This window comes from Oncorhynchus nerka, linkage group LG4 (assembly GCF_034236695.1).
Source record: "Oncorhynchus nerka isolate Pitt River linkage group LG4, Oner_Uvic_2.0, whole genome shotgun sequence".
In the NCBI taxonomy this organism is placed as follows: domain Eukaryota; kingdom Metazoa; phylum Chordata; class Actinopteri; order Salmoniformes; family Salmonidae; genus Oncorhynchus; species Oncorhynchus nerka.
The window spans coordinates 14,875,831-14,898,760 of NC_088399.1; the positions used below are offsets into that span (position 1 = coordinate 14,875,831).

A 22,930-nucleotide genomic window follows, 5' to 3' on the forward strand; every position below is an offset into this window, starting at 1 on the left:
GTTGGAACGGGGCTATGTTCAATTCTTTGGACCTACTGACCTCCAGTGGTAAAATGTAAACGCACACTGCTCCTTATTTATGGGTAAGGAATCTCATTTAGGGCTATGTACTGCTGAATGGGCAGACTACTTGACATTATTCAGCCAATTTGATAGGCCTGATTCTGATAGCTTTTCGTTGTCCCTTAGCCTCACTCTTCACATGTTTTTAAAGAAATGTATATTTTACAGCACCCATATTAAAAATAAGAGGAGATATGTAAGGAAGAAATTTGAACCACTTGTCACAAGGACCTATAATTTGTCGAAAACTTCATTTCATTCAGTTATTCCGGAGGACAATCAGTGTAACCCAGGGAGAAGTTACCGCTTTTAGTGAGCCTCGCTTCCCGGAAGCTGGAATTCAGTACAGGAAAATGGCGACTCTGTCAGTGTGCCAGCCGCAGCTTGGAGGTTTCAGTTTCGAAAATTGCAAGAGGTAAGGATTCAGTGAGAATTCAAAAAGAGCGGCGCATGTCCACGTGTTTAGTGACTTTTATATTTAGAAATTATTTAGAAATGTATTCTCTGTGTTGAGTTATTTGATTTCGGGCCGCTCCATTCTCTTCACGGCCTCCTCGAATGACTCAGACATTTCTCAACGCTGTTTTTTTTTAGTTATGTGATGAATGAAAGAATGGGGGGATTTTACAAAATTATTTCGTAGGCTGCGACAATTTACACGTGGTGATGAATACTCAGTTTTCAAACTCAAGTAAAAGTTCGCTACAGTTTGAGTATTAGCTAGCCTAGCTATAGGGCCAATAGTAGCCAGTCCGTAATAGCCGGCTAACGGAAAACAATGCATAACGTAGTTGGTTGGCTAAGGTAGCCGACTTGCTGGCTAGCTACAAGTTGTTTAGTCACAACCGTGTTGAATTTCTAAATTCAAATACATATTGACTTGTCACATGTTTAGTGTCAAGTTTGACATCCATCTCATTTCCCATTGGCTTGGCTTGCGCTCAACCCGCATCGTTGCCCGCCGATGATACAGCAGATTTGTGTTTGAGACCTATCATTTTACCTGGCCGGATCGTTATCAAATATGGTTGTGTGCAATGGGTGTAGCATATATTGGATTAGCTACATTTGATATTGAATTGGCCTACCAACACATTCGTATTAAATTTTACAAGATGCATAGTCATCAAGGGCCCATGTAGTTCTGAAGTCACGTGTCGATGACTGTCTAGCACTGTCTAGCATGCACAATTTCTGACCATGTTTCTGTTGTTTTAGGAATGCAGTCTTGGAAGCTGAAGTTACCAAATTAGGATGCAACGTACCATCTGCCCGGAAAACAGGCACCACAATCTGTGGGGTTGTTTTTAAGGTAAGGATAACTTTGTTTACATATTTATTTCACCTCTACCATAGTGATGAAGATAACACTACAAATGTACTGATAATAATACATGCTGCTGTGTTTTCCTGAAGTAGCCTAAATTCAGACTGAGCGCTCTACAATTCCACCATTGCTTCCTTTATCCTGTATGTGGTTAAGTTTGATTTAATGTATAAAACTCCACATTTTGACTTGAGCTATCAAACATTGAGCAAGAAATGCATGCAATATACCTACAATCACTCTTTAAAAATTAGATATGTATACTTCTTGTTTGAACTAGTTTTTATTTATTTTTCCCTGTAGGATGGGATAGTTCTTGGTGCTGACACCAGGGCCACAGAGGGCATGATTGTGGCAGATAAGAATTGCTCCAAGATCCATTACATCTCCCCAAACATCTAGTAAGTGACCCCTTGTCCAATGTTAGTTTTCTGTTTTAATATTAGTTGTGTGATTTAGGGCTGGGTGATATGGCTAAAATATAGTATATGGTATTTTACAGTTATGTTTTTGATTAATACTAGTTCTAAATGTGGTTTGAGTATCCTGAGGCTGCATTCATTGTAGCTGGGGGTTTTAACAAGGCTAATCTGAAAACAAGACTCCCTAAATTGTATCAGCATATCGATTGCGCAACCAGGGCTGGTAAAACCCTGGATCATTGTTATTCTAACTTCCGCGACGCATATAAGGCCCTCCCCCGTCCTCCTTTCGGAAAAGCTGACCACGACTCCATTTTGATGCTCCCAGTCTACAGACAGAAACTAAAACAAGAAGCTCCCGTGCTCCGGTCTGTTCAACCCCGGGTCGACCATTCTGATTCCACGCTTCAAGACTGCTTCGATCACGTGGATTGGGATATGTTCCGCATTGCGTCCAACAACAACATTGACGAATACGCTGATTCGGTGAGCGAGTTCATTAGGAGGTGCATTGACGATGTCGTACCCATAGCAACGATTAAAACATTCCCAAACCAGAAACCGTGGATTGATGGCAGCATTCACGTGAAACTCAAAGCGCAAACCACTGCTTTTAACCAAGGCAAGGTGACCGGAAACATGACTGAATACAAACAGTGTAGCTTTTCCCTCCGCAAGGCAATCAAACAAGCTAAGTGTCCATATAGAGACAAAGTAGAGTCGCAATTCAACAGCTGACACAAGAGGTATGTGGTAGGGTCTACAGTCAATCACGGATTACAAAAAGAAAACCAGCCCGTCGCGGACCAGGATGTCTTGCTCCCAGACAGACTAAATAACTTTTTTGCCCGCTTTGAGGACAATACAGTGCCACTGACAGGGCCCGCAACCAAAACCTGCGGACTCTCCTTCATTGCAGCCGCCGTGAGTAAAACATTTAAACGTGTTAACCCTCGCAAGGCTGCAGGCCCAGTCGGCATCCCCAGCCGCGTCCTCGGAGCATGCGCAGACCAGCTGGCTGGTGTGTTTACGGACATATTCAATCAATCCTTATCCCAGTCTGCTGTTCCCACATGCTTCAAGAGGGTCACCATTGTCCCTGTTCCCAAGAAAGCTAAGGTAACTGAGCTAAATGACTACCGCCCCGTAGCACTCACTTCCGTCATCATGAAGTGCTTTGAGAGACTAGTCAAGGACCATATCACCTCCAGCCTACCTGACACCCTAGACCTACTCCAATTTGCTTACCGCCCAAATAGATCCACAGACGACACAATCGCAACCACACTGCACACTGCCCTAACCCATCTGGACAAGAGGAATACCTATGTGAGAATGCTGTTCATCGACTACAGCTCAGCATTTAACACCATAGTACCCTCCAAACTCGTCATTAAGCTTGAGACCCTGGGTCTCGACCCTGCCCTGTGCAACTGGGTAATGGACTTCCTGACGGGCCGCCCCCAGGTGGTGAGGGTAGGTAACAACATCTCCACCCCGCTGATCCTCAACACTGGGGCCCCACAAGGGTGTGTTCTGAGCCCTCTCCTGTACTCCCTGTTCACCCATGACTGCGTGGCCATGCACGCCTCCAACTCATTCATCAAGTTTGCAGACGACACTACAGTGGTATGCTTGATTACCAACAACGACGAGACGGCCTACAGGGAGGAGGCGAGGGCCCTCTGAGTGTGGTGTCAGGAACATAACCTCACACTCAACGTCAACAAATTAAAGGAAATGATTGTGGACTCCAGGAAACAGCAGAGGGAGCACCCCCCCCTATCCACATCGACGGGACAGTAGTGGAGAGGGTAGTAGGTTTTAAGTTCCTCGGTGTACACATCACTGACAAACTGAATTGGCCCACCCACACAGACAGTCGTGAAGAAGGCACAGCAGCGCCTCTTCAACCTCAGGAGGCTGAAGAAATTCGGCTTGTCACCAAAAGGACTCACAAACTTCTACAGATGCACAATCGAGAGCATCCTGGTACGGCAACTGCTCCGCCCTCTCCAGAGGGTAGTGAAGTCTGCACAACGCTTCATCGGGGGCAAACTACCTGCCCTCCAGGACACCTACGCCACCAGATGTCACAGGAAGGCCATAAAGATCATCAAGGACAACAACCACCCGAGCCACTGCCTATTCACCCCGCTATCATCCAGAAGGCGAGGTCAGTACAGGTGCATCAAAGCAGGGACCAAGAGACTGAAAAACAGCCTCTATCTCAAGGCCATCAGGCTGTTAAACAGCCACCACTAACATTGAGTGGCTGCTGCCAACATACTGACTCAACTCCAGCCACTTTAATAATGGAAATTGATGAAAATTGATGTAAAAATGTATCACTAGCTACTTTAAACAATGCCACTTAATATAATGTTTACATACCCTACATTACTCATCTCATATGTATATACTGTACTCGATACCATCTACTGCATCTTGCCTATGCCGTTCTGTACCATCACTCATTCATATATCTTTATGTACATATTCTTTATCCCTTTACACTTGTGTGTGTATAAGGTAGTAGTTTTGGAATTGTTAGATTACTCGTTGGTTTTACTGAATTGTCGGAACTAGAACCACAAGCATTTCGCTACACATTAACATCTGCTAACCATGTGTATGTGACAACTAAAATTTGATTTGATTTGAGTAGTTTATAAAGCACATTTAGACCCCAGGGTGGCAACAGATCAATTGCAAGTTATTTCAATGGGGTTTTCTCCATTCTGGTAGTTTTATACTGTTTCAATCCACCTCCAAACAAAATGGTCTGCATTTTCATCACTTTCTGCACTTTTATTATAATTTCCACACTGCTACACAGGGCTGCATTATATGTACAAACGTCTAGGCCTAGTTAACTGTTGGAATCATGGAAATAAAATAATTATTCTAATTCTATAGTTGGAATATTGTGGGCAGCACCTTGAATACATTGTTTGACAACAAATGGATCCAGTAAGCCAGGGAGGAATTATTGACAGGGTAGGAACCAAAGTGTTGGTCAGTGTTTCCAGGTGGCCCTATTACATGTTTTCTTACCTCATGTAGCTAGCTAGCTAACATACTCATACTTCGCCTATTCCTCTGATAAGCATATTTGTGCAACACTATCTTATCTAGCCCTACCCCAGCACTGGTACCAGGCTGTTATTAGCTAGCAAGGTTTGCTCTGACTCTTAGTACTTTTATCAAGCTAGCTAGCCAGCTAACTAGCGATAAGCATTAGTTGCTAACACAATTTATTTTGGCAGCAACTTGCTATGGAAAGACAAACTAGCAGACAGTGGAAAGCTGCATGTCACCAACATCTTGTTGCGTCCATCTGATCATGCAGAGTGAACGGCAAGAAAGTGCTCTTGACTCTGATCGAGCAACTGCTCTCTCCTTGAGTGACGGGCCGGGCTTGGTGTGGTAAGCGGCATGCAGCAAGAGGAGATGGAGAAAGATGACTCCAGTAACAAACGGGAGTAAACTGTAAAAATGGACATTACACGCGCTGGAGATGCGTATCACATTTAACAAGCCAAACAATAAAATACTGTTATAGAAGGTAAAGTAAAAACCCAAACCAGTCCGTGCATCAATATCGGTGTGTATAGTCAATTATAAGCTGCTCTAATTGTTGGTAACCAGTTTATAATAGAAATAAGGCACCTCAGGGCTAAGGGCTGTGTCTAGGCACCCTGCGGTGCGTCGTGCTTAAGAACAGACTGTAGCTGTGGTAAATTGGCCATATACCATCCCCCCTCATACCTTATTGCTTAAATAAGTTATACCGCCAGCCCTAGGGTGAATGACCTAACATTGTTGTGGTGTACTTTCTGTGTAACAGGAGTTAACGGGAATGACATGTCTATTGTTTATCTCGGTGCTTCAGTGAACACTGGTTGGAACATGTCCTGCCATTTTAGACTTTAGTATACATCAGAGGCATCACGTGATTTAAAATCAACATTTATTTCAAGTGTGGTTTCATAAATGCACGTCAACTCCATAATCCTGACCTCCATTTCATCCAGTTGCTGTGGAGCGGGTACGGCCGCAGACACTGAGATGACCACCCAGATCATCTCCTCTAACCTGGAGCTGCACTCCCTCTCTACGAGCCGGCTGCCCCGCGTGGCCACTGCCAACCGCATGCTCAAGCAGATGCTCTTTAGGTATGCCACCTATCTAGCCCCCCCCCCCAGAGTGTCTGTGGACTTTTGCTCCTCCCTAGTACTTGATTGATGAATTAAAGTTACTGATTAGTAAGGGACCCCCCTCACCTGCTGGTCTAGATCTTAATTGAAAGGGGGGGGGGGACAGCAGACATTTGGCCCTCCATGGAATTAGTTTGACAGCCCTGATGTAGAGTAATGCTAGGTGTCTATGTTGTGAAAAGTAGTCAATAGAAGAGAAGGAATAGTTTGATTGTTGCGTTCTCAGATACCAGGGTCACATTGGCGCTGCCCTGGTGCTGGGTGGAGTGGACTGCAACGGGCCCCATCTCTACAGCATCTACCCCCACGGCTCCACTGACAAGCTTCCTTACGTCACTATGGGTGAGTTTACCAGCTAACTACTTCCCTTTTTTTGTTCTTTGTTTGTCTTTAATACTGCCATGCTCCACTAGAGGCTGCTGCTGTTTGCATTCAACTTTTTCTGAAGCTGTTATTCACAGTTAAACCACATTACAATCTACAGATGTGCTCAATCCTGTCAGATGAGTGTATTGTCAAGTCACTTCAGAGAGAAAATGTGAGTTTGGTAGGCCAGGCAGATTTGACGAAACCGCCACGAGCACAGACCTCATTTCTATCGCAAGACCAAGCAGGGATCACATCCACGCACATCTACAAACTTCCTACTCACGTCAGTCTACCCTGGTCCAGCTTTTCTGGCTCCATTCAGCTTTACCTCTTTCATGAAATGAAAATGGGAAAAGTCGACAAGAGGAGCCATTCTGCAAAATACATACAGAGCTCATTTTTAAGAACAGCTGTGTGGGTTGAAATTAAGGACCCTGGTCAGTTCCCACGGGTACCCCTCATTCCATTGCAGGTATATGAGGACAGCCCCCCTTTCACCAAACACCTGGTGCCCCAACCCTATCCCCACGTCTGGTTGATGCTTATTCAATTCTGCTGTGGGCGGCATCTTTACTCCAAAGCTCAGCTAAACCTCGTATTCATTATGTTTGCTGGGTAAGACAACCGCCCCAAGAATTTTAATTGTTTAGGCCGCTTCAAGTGTTTAATTGTTGCTCTCAAAGGTTTCCTCCCTGAAGGTGTTATAAAATGTGGCCTATAAGCGAAATAAGTCTATCTTAGTCTACAAATTAGGGATGGGAAGTATCTGTATTTTCATATCTCTCATCCTGGGATTTACTGAATTAGTAGCTTAGTATACACAGTGGGGCCAGAAAAATTGAAAAAGCCCATTGGGCATCTATTACCAGAATGCAAAACCAAATTGAGCTAATAATAGCGAATTTCCATGGCGGCTCCTAGCTAACGAGCGCAAATGAGAGAATTATTGCATAGACAGGCAGTCCAGCTCATAACGTTATACATATATAGGTAGGTGCTACCAAATGTCATTTTTGGAGAGTTTGGCCATTTTACAAGCGAATGTGAACTAGAGACTTTGCAAATGAAGAGTACTGGCTCTGGAGCAGCATGTGTTCACACTGTTTGCCCTGGTGAGTCCAGACTCTACACAATGGGCCTGTCTGCTCTGTTCGGAGAAGATGGGGGAGGAGCAGACAGGCTGAGAATGGAGAAGAGAAAAAACGCAAGGAAATCAAAAGGTGGCAGCTGTACAGAACTCATCCAAAAGGCTTTGACTTCTCAAACACGGCAGAAAGCCAACACAATATGATGCCCCGTCACCTTATTAATTCAGCCATTTACTTAGTTAACGTGACCCCTGAGTTTACCTTGGTAGTTAGCGCAGAATTCTTAAATTTACATGCAGGGAAAAAAAGATAAAACGCATATGAGAAACACTGCAAGTCAGTTTGTAAAAACGTTGCCCTGCTAAAGCTGTGCCGGTCAACTTTTTAAGTGCTGGTATTGTGAAGTGGGAAAGTCTAGGTGCAACAACTGCTCAGCCTTGAAGTGGTAGGCCACCCAAGCTCATAGAAGCGGACTGCCGAGTACTGAAGTGTGCAGCACTTACAAATCCTCTGTCCTCTGTTGCAACACTCACTACTAAGTTCCAAACTGCCTCTGGAAGCAACGTCAGCACAAGAACTCTTATTCTGGAGCTTCATGAAATGTGTTACTATGGCTGAGCAGCCGCACCCAAGCCTGAGATCACCATGCTCGATACCAAGCATCGGCTGGAGTGGTATAAAGCTCGTCGCCATTGGACTATGGAGGAGAGTGGAAACACGTTCTCTGGAGTGATGAATCACGCTTCACCATCTTGGAGTCCGACGGACGAATCTGGGTTTGGCAGATGCCAGGAGAACACTACCTACCTGAATGCGTAGTACCAAAGTTTTGTGTGGGAGGAATAACAGTCTGAGGCTGTTTTTCATATTTGGGGATAGACCCCTTAGTTCCAGTGAAGGAAATCTTAACACTACAGCATACAATGACATTCTAGACGATTCTGTGATTCCAACTTTGTGGCAACAATTTGGGGAAGGCCCTTTCCTGTTTCAGCATGATAATTCCCCCGTGCACAAAGCGAGGTCCATACAAACAGGGTTTGTCGAGATCGGTGTGGAAGAACTTACCTGGCCTTCACAGAGCCCTGACCTCAACCCCATCAGACACCTTTGGGATGAATTGGAACGGCGACTGCAAGCTAGGCCTAATCGCCCAACGTCAGTGCCCGACCTCACTAATGCTCTTGTGGAAGCAAGTCCCTGCAGCAATGTTCCAACATCTAGTGGAAAGCCTTCCCAGAAGAGTGGAGGCTGTTGCAGCAGCAAAGGGAGGACCAATTCCATATTAATGCCCATGATTTTGGAATGAGATGTTCGATGAGCAGGTGTCGACGTACTTTAGGTTGTCGGTCTTCCTGTGTTTTGTAAAGGCAGATCTAAAATGCTTCTTATTGTAATTTGTGCTCGTTGTCAGACTAATTTAGTTTCTTTTGCACTTTTCCACTCGGATGAGAATTCACGAACGGGCATTCTATCAACGCTCTGACTGATGTGTACCAACTTTTCTCTGGCATATTTCTCGGTGTAGCCAGCCTATTTGTATTTTTTTCCCTCTAAAATGCAAGATTAACTTTTAAGAAATACATTGGGAAGTGTAACTGGCTACTTTCTATTATAAACTGAAATATGATGGCCATGCATAGTTTTTGTGGAAAATACTTTGCTTTTTCATTAAGCTCATTTAGCTTACTTATGTGGCTGCCAGCCAAATAGCATTGCACTTCTGTTGTCATCTGATAAATGAAGCTATTTTCTGCCTAATGTGTGGTACGAATGTATTTTCGGTGAAGGAAAACTAGTTGCACATCCCTGATCACCTGAAACAAAAACAACAACAGACTTTCAATATAAAACGCGACCCCTGTCAATACACAGCTGGACTCACCTGCTCCCACTTTCTCCGGTTGTGCTATTTACAAACACGTGACTGGCTCAACTGTTCTGGGGAACTACGGTCAGCTTCATAATGTAAAGTAATGTGGCCGGTGAAATGAAGAACGCAATCTGCTTTATCTCCTAATATATTGCACAAGTTGACTGCAGATATTTACTTAAAAGTAGCTACAAATATTTAAATGTATAGAGAAACGTCAAAGAAATAGGTTTGACTTTATTGAAAAACCATGTCTATTTATACACAGTATATACTGCCCAAGCCTACTACAAATAGCTTTTTCTTTACTCGTTTGGGAGAATGTTGCTTCATTCTACGAACTGGCGCTTCTTCGTTTGTGGTGATTTTTAAACTAGTGTATCTCCTTCATATTCGACTCTGGTATTTCTCTACTGAGCTACGTGGAAGCGGAGGGAATTTGGCTGAATATTCAGCCACATGAATAATAGAAGCCTGTTTTAAATCCAGTCACTAATAAAAGGAGGCATGTGAGGATTGGGAGAAAGGAAGAGGTTACACACACACTTCCTGCCTCTCTCCGAGAATCGCTTTCCCCGGCGTTTACTCAGGAGGCGTGAGGCCGTCACTTGAAAGGCTGTTGTGCTGACAAAGAACCTATGGGGGTTCTTTCACTACACCTTTCCAGCCAACGCTGCAAGATTGTCTGCTTTCTCAGACTTTCCATGAAAATGTAAAAAACTGGGGAGGACTAGCTACATATGAAAGTCTCCTTTTTTCTCCCACTCCTTATATTGTTATTTTACTATTTGTTTTTTAATTGAATCAATAGCTTTAAAAAAAAAAAGGTTTTTGTTATTTTGTCCCTTCCTACTCTATATACAATAAATATCAACCTCTTAACCCCTCTGTTTTTCTCCCTCATTTATACCAACCCACTCCCCTTCTCCACCTTCTCTCCCTCTACTATATTTTTGTCTCGTTCCCCCTCTCCAGCCCGGCTCATTCATATTCATGTATCAGTATGTTGCATGTCAGCGAGCCGAGGCCTCATATTAGGGAGTCCCACCAGGAGCTCATGTCTGCCCCTTCTGGAGAGTGAAACATGCATGAGAAATGATGAATGGCCTCCTCACATTCCCCCCCGGCACCAATGTCAATTGAATATCGTGCATGTAGTGGAAGTCTCACCATACCATTTTAGAGCCCAGTGACTGATGAGCCAGGGTAACCAGTAGAGCCCGGTGACTGACTGATGAGCCCGGGTAACCAGCAGAGAGCCCGGTGACTGACTGATGAGCCCGGGTAACCAGCAGAGAGCCCGGTGACTGACTGATGAGCCCGGGTAACCAGCAGAGAGCCCGGTGACTGACTGATGAGCCCGGGTAACCAGCAGAGAGCCCGGTGACTGACTGATGAGCCCGGGTAACCAGCAGAGAGCCCGGTGACTGACTGATGAGCCCGGGTAACCAGCAGAGAGCCCGGTGACTGACTGATGAGCCCGGGTGAGCCCGGGTAAGCCAACCAGCAGAGAGCCCGGTGACTGACTGATGAGCCCGGGTAACCAGCAGAGAGCCCGGTGACTGACTGATGAGCCCGGGTAACCAGCAGAGAGCCCGGTGACTGACTGATGAGCCCGGGTAACCAGCAGAGAGCCCGGTGACTGACTGATGAGCCCGGGTAACCAGCAGAACCCCGGTGACTGACTGATGACCCCGGGTAACCAGCAGAGAGCCCGGTGACTGACTGATGACCCCGGGTAACCAGCAGAGAGCCCGGTGACTGACTGATGACCCGGGTAACCAGCAGAAACCCGGTGACTGACCCGGGTAACCAGATGACTGATGACCGGGTAACCAGCAGAAGCCCGGTGACTGACTGATGACCCGGGTAACCAGCCCGGTGAGCAGAGCCCGGTGACTGACTGATGAGCCGGACTGACTGATAACCAGCAGAACCCGGTGACTGACTGATGAGCCCGGGTAACCAGCAGAGAGCCCGGTGACTGACTGATGACCCGGGTAACCAGCAGAGAGCCCGGTGACTGACTGATGACCCGGGTAACCAGCAGAGAGCCCGGTGACTGACTGATGACCCCGGGTAACCAGCAGAGAGCCCGGTGACTGACTGATGACCCCGGGTAACCAGCAGAGAGCCCGGTGACTGACTGATGACCCCGGGTAACCAGCAGAGAGCCCGGTGACTGACTGATGACCCCGGGTAACCAGTAGAGAGCCTGGTGACTGACTGATGAGCCCGGGTAACCAGAGCCTTGTTCAGTAGGCACGAAGTGGAAGGAAACTCTGAACCGGAGTGTTATCGGGAGGTGCCATCGGCACCTATTGTCCAATAAGAAACTAATTCGTGTTTCCTGTTGCAAACCGGTGTGCCATAGCAAACTCGACAGGATAGCTAGAGACCAGAATGCCTGTGTGAGGTTACTATGGCTCACATTAAAAAAACTTGAATGTTGTGTAGACTTTAGATAAACATTGGGTGAGGCTTTGGCCCAACAGCCATGCTTTCACACATTTTGTTCCATTTTTAAGTCAACCTATTAACCTCTATCGTTCAACCTATTACCTCCATCGAACCATTTAGATGGTCTCCAGGCCTTTTACTCTCCTCTTCACCTTCTACTGTACTGGAAAATCACAATGAAACTCAGCCAGTGCAACTTCTTAATGACTCCCCTGGCAACCTGGCTATAAAACACCAGACAGCGGCCGCACAAGGAGAGGAAGATGGCATGATGGATGCTGTGGGGTTAAGGAGAGAGGAGAAGGTATGGTAGAAAATGACTCTTCTGTTGTAAAAGAGACACAGCTGTAGAGAAGTCCTTAATGGCCAGTCTCCACCAAAACAAAGGGATTCTTCAACTTCCTGCTTCTTGCTTTTGTCACAGCTAAGCACTTTCTTCAGCGAGCTAATTGCCCGCCACATCTGAGGCGCTTTAGAAAATGGACTCCAGGCGCGTCGTTACATAGTGTTTCTTTAAGAAGTGGGCGTTGGAAATGAACAGTCAGCTGAAACCTGAACCAGACATTCAGTCATGGTTACCAGGAGGGACCTTTGTAAGCATTTTTGAAAGTGGTGTTTTTCAAACTTTGTATGGTCCTCAACATTTTACTTTCCACTGTGACTGTCGTAAACCATTCGGCCCATGTCTTAGTAAGTTGACCCGTAGTCTTGTCTTGGTCACTGGTATAAAAAAAATATTTATTTGATGGTTTAATTCTGGTCACTCCAACAGTCATTAACCATGCAGTTTTTGTGTTTCTCTGTTCTCTCAAAGGTTCTGGCTCTCTGGCTGCCATGGCTGTGTTTGAGGACCGCTATAAGCAAGACATGGAGGTGAGTTGGACCTGGCCCATCTGCCATTTTGTACATCCACGCATCATCTTCATATATCAAAATGGAGGAATACATGGCCATGCACATATTTTAAACCACAATAGTCTAAACAAACCCGCAATTTGAAACAAGTCGACTATGCTTACGACAGCAGAGAATATACACCTGCTTTACCTCATTGTGAAGCTCCTCTGGATTTGGCGAAGCCCTGGGTCAACGCTATGGATAGTCATGTTATGAGCATGTTATATACATCTAAGCCACTTTGTCCTGTTGGAATCCAGTATTTAACTCTCCCTCCAAGATGGTACAGTTTGGCTGTATGGCTTGGTCACGGCAAGGCCCTGGGTGTTAGTGGTTTTGAGATGGGGCCACAGTTCTCCTCTCAGTGGACTCCCGTTCAACTGATCAACACACACACACACAAATAATCATGCTACATACACAGTGTTGTGATGGTCATGGAATTTTGGGTGACAGTTGTTTATGTGATGTGTTCACCCTAGTTATGAGGGTTATTTTCATGACTATACAATTACCGTGCCAGCCCTACATAGTGTCACGCCAACACATCCCTACACACAATATATTTTATCCTACCTCCCACACTGGTGTCTATATAAATCCTGGCTCTATTTCTGCCCTCTCCATTGCCATTTTCACCCAAAGAGAAACTTTTTATACTCTTTAAGTGCCATCAAAGGCTTTGCTGAACAAGGAAGCAGAAATATGCCACAGTCGTTTTTGCTATTCGCACATCTTCAGTTGGGTTGTAGGGGGAGGGAGGCGTGCGTGTGTGCGCAGTTATACAAGTTATCAGAATTCTATTGTATTTTATGGCAACCTGAGTAATGGAGACTGTCGTACACTCAGAACCTGGCTTCACGTGTGTGTGTGGCCGGAGAGAGCAGAGCAGCAGACATCCCGGGGGTCTCTACTCCCTCAACGGGTGTTAGCTAGCTACCTGTCCCAGGGCACAATTGGAGCCAGGATAATGGAGGGAACCAATAATAGAAAAACAGTAATTGGGGGTGAGAGGATAGGGTGGAGTGGAGTTGCCCCCTCCCCTTTTTGTTTTTCGTAACCTTCTGTCTCTGTCGTTCCATTGAAGTAGGGCTTTCAGGTGCATCAACCTGCAACGTTTCAATGGAGTGAACATGCTGGTAATCAACATCCATTTGAAGACGGCGGAAGGCTGCTGTGGTTGTTGCTCTTGGCACATACTGTAGCGAATTCCCCGGAGACTCCTGTCACAGAGCAACTTCTACTGAATTAAAGGCATTAACGGGGTTTTGTGTTAGTGTTTATATGGAGGCTTTTGTTGCAGTGTTCTTATTGAAGGGTTCAGGTGTTTCTAATTGAGGGTGGAGATTGGGGTCATGGACTGCCTATCATTGGGGCAGTGGCCATCTACAGTGCCTTGTGAAAGTATTCACCTCCCTTGGCATTTTTCCTGTTTTGTTGGCTTACAACCTGGAATTAAAATATATTTTGGGGTGGTTTATCATTTTATTTACACAACTTTGAAGATGCTAATTATTTTTGGGGGTGAAACAAACATGAAATATGACAAGAAAACAGAACTTGAGTGTGCATAACTATTCCCCCTCCAAGTCAATTCTTTGCAGAGCCACCTTCTGCAGCAATTACAGCTGCAAGTCTCTTGGGATATGTCTCTAAACTTGGCACATCTAGCCACTGGGATTTTTGCCCATTCTTCAAGGCAAAACTGCTCCAGCGCCTTCAAGTTGGATGGGTTCCTGCTGGTGTACAGCAATCTAAGTCATACCACAGATTTTCTCTGGAAGACTGAAACAGGTTTTCATCAAGAATTTCCCGGTATTTAGCGTCATCCATCATTCCTTCAAATCTGGCCAGTTTCCCAGTCCCTGCCAATGGGGAAAAACAGCATGATGCTGCCACCACCATGCTTCACTGTGGGGATGGTGTCCTCTGGGTGATGAGAGGTGTTGGGTTTGCCCCAGACATAGCGTTTTCCTTGATGGCCAAAAAGCTAAATTTTAGTCTCATCTGACCGGAGTACCACCTTCCATATGTTTGGGGAGTCTCTCACATGCCTGTTGGCGAACACCAAACGTGTTAGCTTATTTTTTTTCTTTAAGCAATGGCTTTTTTGGGCCACTCTTCCATAAAGCCCACCTCTGTGGAGTGTACGACTTATAGTGGTCCTATGGACAGATACTCCAATCTCCGCTGTGGAGCTTTGCAGCTCCTCCAGGGTTATCTTTGGTCTCTTTGTTGCCTGTGATTAATGCCCTCTTTGCCTGGTCTGTGGGTTTTGGTGGGCGGCCCTCTCTTGGCAGGTTTGTTGTGGTGCCAAATTCTTTCCATTTTATAATAATGGATTTAATGGTGCTCCGTGGGATGTTCAAAGTTTGATATTTTTTTATAATCGAATCCCCATCTGTACTTCTCCACAACTTTGTCCCTGACCTGTTTGGAGAGCTCCTTGGTCTTCATGGTGTCCCTGACCTGTTTGGAGAGCTCCTTGGTCTTCATGGTGTCCCTGACCTGTTTGGAGAGCTCCTTGGTCTTCATGGTGTCCCTGACCTGTTTGGAGAGCTCCTTGGTCTTCATGGTGTCCCTGACCTGTTTGGAGAGCTCCTTGGTCTTCATGGTGTCCCTGACCTGTTTGGAGAGCTCCTTGGTCTTCATGGTGTCCCTGACCTGTTTGGAGAGCTCCTTGGTCTTCATGGTGTCCCTGACCTGTTTGGAGAGCTCCTTGGTCTTCATGGTTCCCTGACCTGTTTGGAGAGCTCCTTGGTCTTCATGGTGTCCCTGACCTGTTTGGAGAGCTCCTTGGTCTTCATGGTGTCCCTGACCTGTTTGGAGAGCTCCTTGGTCTTCATGGTCTTCATGTGTCCCTGACCTGTTTGGAGAGCTCCTTGGTCTTCATGGTGTCCCTGACCTGTTTGGAGATGGTGTCCCTGACCTGTTTGGAGAGCTCCTTGGTCTTCATGGTGTCCCTGACCTGTTTGGAGAGCTCCTTGGTCTTCATGGTGTCCCTGACCTGTTTGGAGAGCTCCTTGGTCTTCATGGTGTCCCTTGCTTAACCTCTCTGGGATATGTGGGACGGTAGCATCCCACCTGGCCAAAAGCCAGGGAAAATGCAGGGCGCCAAATTATTACTAAATTACTATAGAAATCAAACTTTCATTAAATCACACATGCAAGATAGCAAATTAAAGCTACACTTGTTGTGAATCCAGCCAACATGTCAGATTTCAAAAAGGGCTTTTCGGCGAAAGCAAACGATGCTATTATCTGAGGATAGCACCTCCGTAAACAAAGAGAGAAAGCATATTTCAACCCTGCAGGCGCGACAACGCAGAGATCAAAATATAATTCATGCCTTACCTTTGACGAGCTTCTTTAGTTGGCACTCCAATATGTCCCATAAACATCACAAATGGTCCTTTTTGTTCGATTAATTCCATCGATATACACTGCTCAAAAAAATTAAGGGAACACTAAAATAACACATCCTAGATCTGAATGAATGAAATATTCTTATTAAATACTTTTTCCTTTACATAGTTGAATGTGCTGACACAAAAATCACACAAATTATCAATGGAAATCAAATTTATCAACCCATGGAGGTCTAGATTAGTAGTGACACTCAAAATTAAAGTGGAAAACCACACTACAGGCTGATCCAACTTTGAATGTAATGTCCTTAAAACAAGTCAAAATGAGGCTCAGTAGTGTGTGTGGCCTCCACGTGCCTGTATGACCTCCCTACAACGCCTGGGCATGCTCCTGATGAGGTGGCGGATGGTCTCCTGAGGGATCTCCTCCCAGACCTGGTCTAAAGCATCTGCCAACTCCTGGACAGTCTGTGGTGCAACGTGGCGTTGGTGGATGGAGCGAGACATGATGTCCCAGATGTGCTCAATTGGATTCAGGTCTGTAAATTCAGGGCTGTAAAGCCCAACCCCCACCTGTGGACGTCGGGCCCTCATACAACCCTCATGGAGTCTGTTTCTGACCGTTTGAGCAGACACATGCACATTTTTAAATGTTTTATTTCGCTTCACCAATTTGGATTATTTTGTGTATATCCATTACATGAAATCTAAATAAAAATCCATTTAAAATACAGGTTGTAATGCAACAAAAAATAGGAAAAACGCCATGGGGGGTGAATACTTTTGCAAGGCACTGTAGTTGAGTGCATGTACATACATCAAGAAAAGTGCTCAGATGTGAAGGAGTACACTGGGCCCACATCTTCAACCCTTGTAGCAATCGCGCTCTTCATCTTCACATTTCTTCCCCCTTGTCCTACTCCACCCTGCGTAGCAGGCTGGGGTTGAGGTGCTGTTCCTTCCTGTCACGGCCTGGTTCAGTTCTGTTCAAGCCGCCTCCTCTGGCCCCCCAGAGAGCAGTAGAGTACAGGCCCTGGGCCCAGTAAGATGGATGACCAATAGCCAGAGTGACACTCCACCAGTCTGTCTGATTTATGAAGTGCCCCTCTGCTCCTCTGTGGGACTGAGGAGGGTTTATGAGACTGCGTGAAAGTGTCAGTCTCTTCTAGGCCTATATACTTCCCCAGTGTTTTTATATATATTTCTCTACTCTTTCTCTCCTGGAGAATAAACAGTAACCCTGCTTATCTATTCTCGACATGAGATGTCATGAACTGTGTTTTGTTGTAAATCTCTTTCTGAGCCTAGTGATCTTAAACGTGAGTGGTGTGTGATGTTACGGGCTAATCTGGGGACCTGCTCCAACAACATGTTTCTCCGTTAACTATTCTAACTGTGCCAGAAGGGGCTCCGTTGTGTGTTTGGAGAAACAATGCCGTTGTCACCTAGTCTATTGACTTGTCGCTAAACCATATTTTGATGATCAGTATAGAGCATCTGACTGACTTGCAGATATTTTTTTATTCTGCTGTTTTCTTGACCCCCCTCCACCCCAGACCTCCTTTTCTATCCTCATTAGCAGCAAGTTGAAATGGCTCTAAACCAGAACAGACAGCTGGAACACGCCTTGTCATTTCCTCCCCTTGTCACTCAACCTCCACTTCCTGCATCTCCACACACAACACGACTTCTAGTTATTACAAATGGAATATGACAAGAAGTCGGGGGGTACCGGCTGCGTACCAATATGTAAAGGGGTGTCTGGTAAAGGGGTCTCCATGGGAAAGCGGTGTAGTAAACTGCTGCTTTTATTTGGCATGTGGCCCAATTAGAGATCAAGCCTGCCCCCCCCCCGTTCCCGGGAGTCGCCAATACCCTGAAGACGACAGATGTTGAACACTGTCTTCTGTGGCATATTTAATATGGTTATGAAATATTGAAATGGTGTGTGTTGGTGCCGTGGGGAGGCTGTATTATAATGTGGGGCAGGAGGCAGCAGTTATGTTGTTCACACACTGATTGCAGGGGAATACATGTGTCTCAAGTGTGCGTTTTTATTTCACTCGAGTCTTACTTGAGATGGGTCTCTCAAACTGGGCTTTTCAGTTTACAGGTAGGATCTTTTGGATTGTCTCCTATACGGTACATAATTAACATGTTTGATTTGACTTAGCTAGATGGACTATTTTATATTCTTGTCAGGGTCCAACCCATAGCTGGCAGCCATGTTGAATGATGTCGAATGATGTCATGGGTAATATGGCAATGTAGATATCAATGTTATTATAGTGAACTAAAACTAATAATGAAAAAACTATTTAGTGAACTGAAATAAAATAACAAACCAGTTTGAAAAACTGAAACTCTACAGATATTCTACGAGTTTGAGTGGTGAATCTAAAGCAACTGACTAGACAAAGTCGTGAACTTGGAGGTGCATCTGTGACTGCCAAAAGTCGGACACTAAGGCTCAGATCAGCATGGCAGTGTTGCATTCTTTATAAAAGGTTTTCTTTTAGAATGTCAAAATAAGTATGTATCTAACCCCATATCACACATTCACAATCTGAAATGATAATATACAGGGAGTCTACAAAACATTAGGAACGCCTGCTCTTTCCATGAGACTCCGGTGAAAGCTGTTATCCCTTATCGGTCACCTGTTAAATCCATTTCAATCATTGTAGATGAAGGGGAGGAGACCAGTTAAAGAAGGATTTTTAACTCTTGAGATAAATATTTTGTCTTGCATGTTTCACTTAAGTGCCTTTGCCTTTGAACGGGGTATAGTAGTAGGTGCCAGGCGCACCGGTTTGTGTCAAGAACTGCACCGCTGCTGTGTTTTTCACACTAATAAATCTTTTCTCGTCTTCAGACCAATCAAAAGCAGGTAGTGCTTTGACCAATGGCAGAGAGGAAGGACGCGATGATTAATTTTCTCAGGTAGTTTTAGCAAGGTAAATCAATATTAACTTCATGCAAAACATTTGGAAATGTAGCTGGCTACATTGTTTCTATGGTAAACATAATATATCTGACGGCCGTGCATCGTCTTTGCAAAAAATAACTTGCACTTTCATGTTAAGCTGATTTACTGCGTGGCTGCTAGCCAAATAGTGTTGCACTTCTGTTGTCGTCTAATGAAAACAATGCTATTTTTTTCTGCTAAATGTTTTTGCATAAATGTATTTTGTGATGAAAACTAGAGTTTTATGGCCCTGATCCACTTGAAGCAACAACAAAAACCTACCTTTCAATATAAAACGCAGGTGAAATGATTTAAGACGCAGCTTTTTTTGATGGACTGCATTTTGAAAATGCAGATTTCTGAAAGCTGCCGCGTCCCCTGGTCTTTGTCTCTCCTGTATCATAAATCATATTTTAGGAACTAGGGTGTCTCAGCCCCACAGCAGCTGCCAGACTATGCTGAATAATTGATGAAACCGTGGACACACGGACGCTTTGTAGAAACATAGCAGTCTCTTTCTCACCCACACAAGTACCACACACCCTGATTTTAGTGTGGTTCCTCCAGCGACCATGGACTGTGAGGGTTTTGTGTTACTCTGAGTGGTGCTGTTTAAAAACACACCAGGTGTCTTCTGGTGTCCGTGTAATGAAGTCCCAGTAGGCCACCCAGCCCACTGCTGGTTAGAGAACCATGACCCAGCCCCTGCTAACCTTAGCACTGTGCTGGTGGTGTCACACACTGGGGATTAGGACAAACACACTCTGAGGATATTTCTTAAAATCTTGTGTGTGTTTGCGCAAGAGAATTAGACTGCTCAGGTTTCCACACAGCTAGGGGTGTGTGCACCACTCATCTCTTCTCATCCAGTCAGATGTGTTCTGTGTTGTCTCTGTTGATATTACCTGAATAAAACGGTCTGTTCCATGATAGAACAAACTACTTTAAGCCCTCGGCTGTCTGCAAACCTAAACCAATCTCTTCCATGCTAGATGAGACACAAGCTGTGGGCAAAGTGTTGCCGGCGGCAGTTGAAGCTAGTGGATATTAGATGCATCCCTACCGGGAACGATTTTCCTGTTTAGGATGTCGGAATGGTAGGAAGACATTTTGGCATGTTGTTTAATTACCGTAGTCATTTCTCTCTGCAGAGTTAGACTTAAAACCAAGTTAGCCTTATTAAATCCCAGTGGGGGTAAAAACAACAATGAAATGAAGATATAGTGAACAACTGTGTAAATTGTAATTCTGTGAGTGGGATCGTAACCATGGTGTTCTTGTGGACAGACGGCACAATACACTAGTGGAGTTTGATACACGGTCACTAAGTAACGGCTAAATATGCTTATTTAGCAGATGTCTTTTTAACCTTAGTACGTGACGGGGTACTCCGTCCTGCAACATCAGCTACCTTAACATAGTCAAACCTGGTCTTAAAGGCCCCTGTAGCAGGGCTGAACTTTAACACTTAGACTACAGAGGAAAGGCCATGAGTCTGACACAACGCATTTTGTCTTTTTAATTTGATTTATTTTTCAATTCTTTGTCAGAATGTGTCTCAACTCCTCACACCCCCATTAAACGCCAAGGTGAATTATGAAGCGCTCTTCCTCCCAGATACTTAGATGAAGAGCTCTGAGGTGGCGATGGCCTCCACTGTGGAGTCTGGTAGAGCTCTGAGGTGGCGATGGCCTCCACTGTGGAGTCTGGTAGAGCTCTGAGGTGGCGATGGCCTCCACTGTGGAGTCTGGTAGAGCTCTGAGGTGGCGATGGCCTCCACTGTGGAGTCTGGTAGAGCTCTGAGGTGGCGATGGCCTCCACTGTGGAGTCTGGTAGAGCTCACAGAGGGGGCACGTCTCCTCCGTTAGCCATTGTGTTAAAACGCTCTGGCTGAGGAGGACCATTTATCTTGCGTGATGTGACAGATGCATTTATCACATGGCCTGGAGAGGATGGGGGGGACGCTTGAAAATTAGCATTTAGCTCTACAGTACTTCAGGAAGGCGCTACTGCTCTTAGCGATGATGGTCAATAGAGGGAGCCCTTGCTTTTCCCATGGTGTTTGTAGATGGGTGGGAATCCCCACTCACTACTTCTTGCTCAGCTTGAGTTGTCATCTTTCATAAGAAGCCAGAGCTATAGCCTGATCCAGACACAACCATGTGACCTGTGCAGAAGGTTTATATGTAGGGCTGCTCTACCCCTCCATCCTGAGAAGTAGTGGAATAAGCATTGGATTAATTCACTCAGTACATGAAGAGATGATATTGATCATGTTTACAATAATGATTGTTTTTCCTCTCCTCAGGAGGAAGATGCCAAGCGGCTGGTTCGGGACGCCATCGCGGCTGGCATCTTCAACGACCTTGGCTCTGGCAGCAATATTGACCTGTGTGTCATCACCAAGGGCAGGGTGGACTACCTGAGGCCTCACGACATGGCCAACAAGAAGGGTGTCCGGTAAGGCCACCTACCCACCAACAGTCCCCACAATCTCCCCTCAATAGTCCCCATATTTTGATAAATTATTTGTCCTCATGTCCCTTCACCTGTCACCTTAATGTGGTTCCCATGTCCCATCAGTGTTATTGGTCCCCACAGCAGTCTCATTCAGTCTGGAGAACAGTTGCTTGCTGACTGGATTGCCTCGTCAATACAAGCACAATAACAAATGGCACAAATTTGTTCATATTTTGAGTGCAAGAACCTTTGCATGGTTCGAGTATTATTTCTTCCCAAACCCTTATTCACCCATGACAGAGGATGTTTTCCCCCACAGCAGTGCATCGTTGTTAATCTTTCAATTTCTGAATGAGTTCTAGTTATTTGTGTCCTTTTTTAATTTGTTAAGAATGTATTGTTGAGTTGCATTGTTGGTAATGAATCATCTGTAACGGCGAATGACCCATCCCTTTGGCCTGTTCTGTTTGAAGATGTGTGTATGAGCATGAAGCCTTGCCCCACCAGTGAGTAATAAATACCTAGTTCTGTGTGGAGTGCTCTAGACTTTAACCATAGCATTTTGTCTCACCCACCTGAATACTCTTGTTTGACTACTAACCCACTTAACCCAGCAAGTTTGTGCTTCTCGTGACCTCTGCTGCCTGTTCAATTTCATAGAACTAAGTTGCACATTTTGTTTTTTGTCAAACTCCAAAAAGCACAGTGGCGCAGTGCTAGAGAGAAATGCATTCTCCAAAGTCACGTGACTCATGGAAGCCATTTTTGTGTTTTACATTGTATTTTACATCCAAGAACTAGCTCCCAGAGGCTCATCAGACCAGTTTATGCTGTATTGAATGTCTATATATATCTTTTTTAAATTAGAATCTAATTCCTTTATTTTTCCAATCAGAACCGGTAATTACAAGTACAAGCAAGGAACAACCGGAGTCCTGACGAAGTCCGTGATCAAATTGGATCTGGAGGTGGTTGAGGAGACGGTTCAGACTATGGATACCTCTTGAAGCCTCACCGGAACATTCTGGTGTTTTCCCTGTTGTTACTTCCCAAATTCGCCTTTACTTCCTTCAGTGGAGATGGCATGTTTTTCCATGGTTTAAAATAAAGTTTGCGTTGAGTCTTCAATGTCTCCTAAGTGTTTTTTTTGACGATGCTATCTCAAATGGTATGTAATTGCTTAGCTAGCTGGCAGTTTGACAAACACTTGAATTGTTATAATTATTGAAGTTTGAAGAGGGAACAATGGAGAACAAGTTGGTCTGTTTTAGGGAATCTATTTAAATGTTTAAACGGGAAATATAAATGATCAGAATGTTTACTAGTATGCTGGTGAATTCATTGATCTCCCTGCGTGAACTACCATCTCCTTACAGACGACGATGTGGGTCTGGTGGATGTCTCTTTGGTTGACC

At 45.0% G+C, this 22,930-nt stretch overlaps 1 protein-coding gene across 2 annotated transcripts; it reads left to right on the forward strand.

The window, feature by feature from the left end:
• The first annotated feature begins 370 nt into the window (after positions 1 to 370).
• psmb7 (proteasome 20S subunit beta 7) lies at positions 371 to 22,643 on the forward strand. 2 transcript variants are annotated; one of them, XM_029647412.2, is made up of 9 exons: positions 371 to 478; positions 1,282 to 1,375; positions 1,694 to 1,791; positions 5,850 to 5,990; positions 6,259 to 6,374; positions 12,637 to 12,695; positions 21,364 to 21,515; positions 21,989 to 22,021; positions 22,411 to 22,643. In XM_029647412.2, the coding sequence occupies exons 1-9, from the start codon at positions 417 to 419 to the stop codon at positions 22,520 to 22,522; spliced, it is 867 nt and encodes a 288-aa protein (XP_029503272.1). In that variant the 5' UTR covers positions 371 to 416; the 3' UTR covers positions 22,523 to 22,643. The 2 variants fall into 2 exon arrangements, with proteins under 2 accessions (XP_029503272.1, XP_029503279.1); XM_029647419.2 differs by lacking the exon at positions 21,989 to 22,021.
• Positions 22,644 to 22,930: the final 287 nt, after the last annotated feature.

What these genes read in the sequence shown, in the direction of transcription:
- psmb7 (XM_029647412.2), top strand. Translation starts at nt 417, where the DNA reads ATGGCGACTCTGTCAGTGTGCCAGCCGCAGCTTGGAGGTTTCAGTTTC. An exon ending in GCCAACAAGAAGGGTGTCCG is followed by an intron (nt 21,516 to 21,988) that starts GTAAGGCCACCT and finishes TTCTGTTTGAAG; the next exon opens with ATGTGTGTATGAGCATGAAG. An exon ending in CATGAAGCCTTGCCCCACCA is followed by an intron (nt 22,022 to 22,410) that starts GTGAGTAATAAA and finishes TTTTCCAATCAG; the next exon opens with AACCGGTAATTACAAGTACA.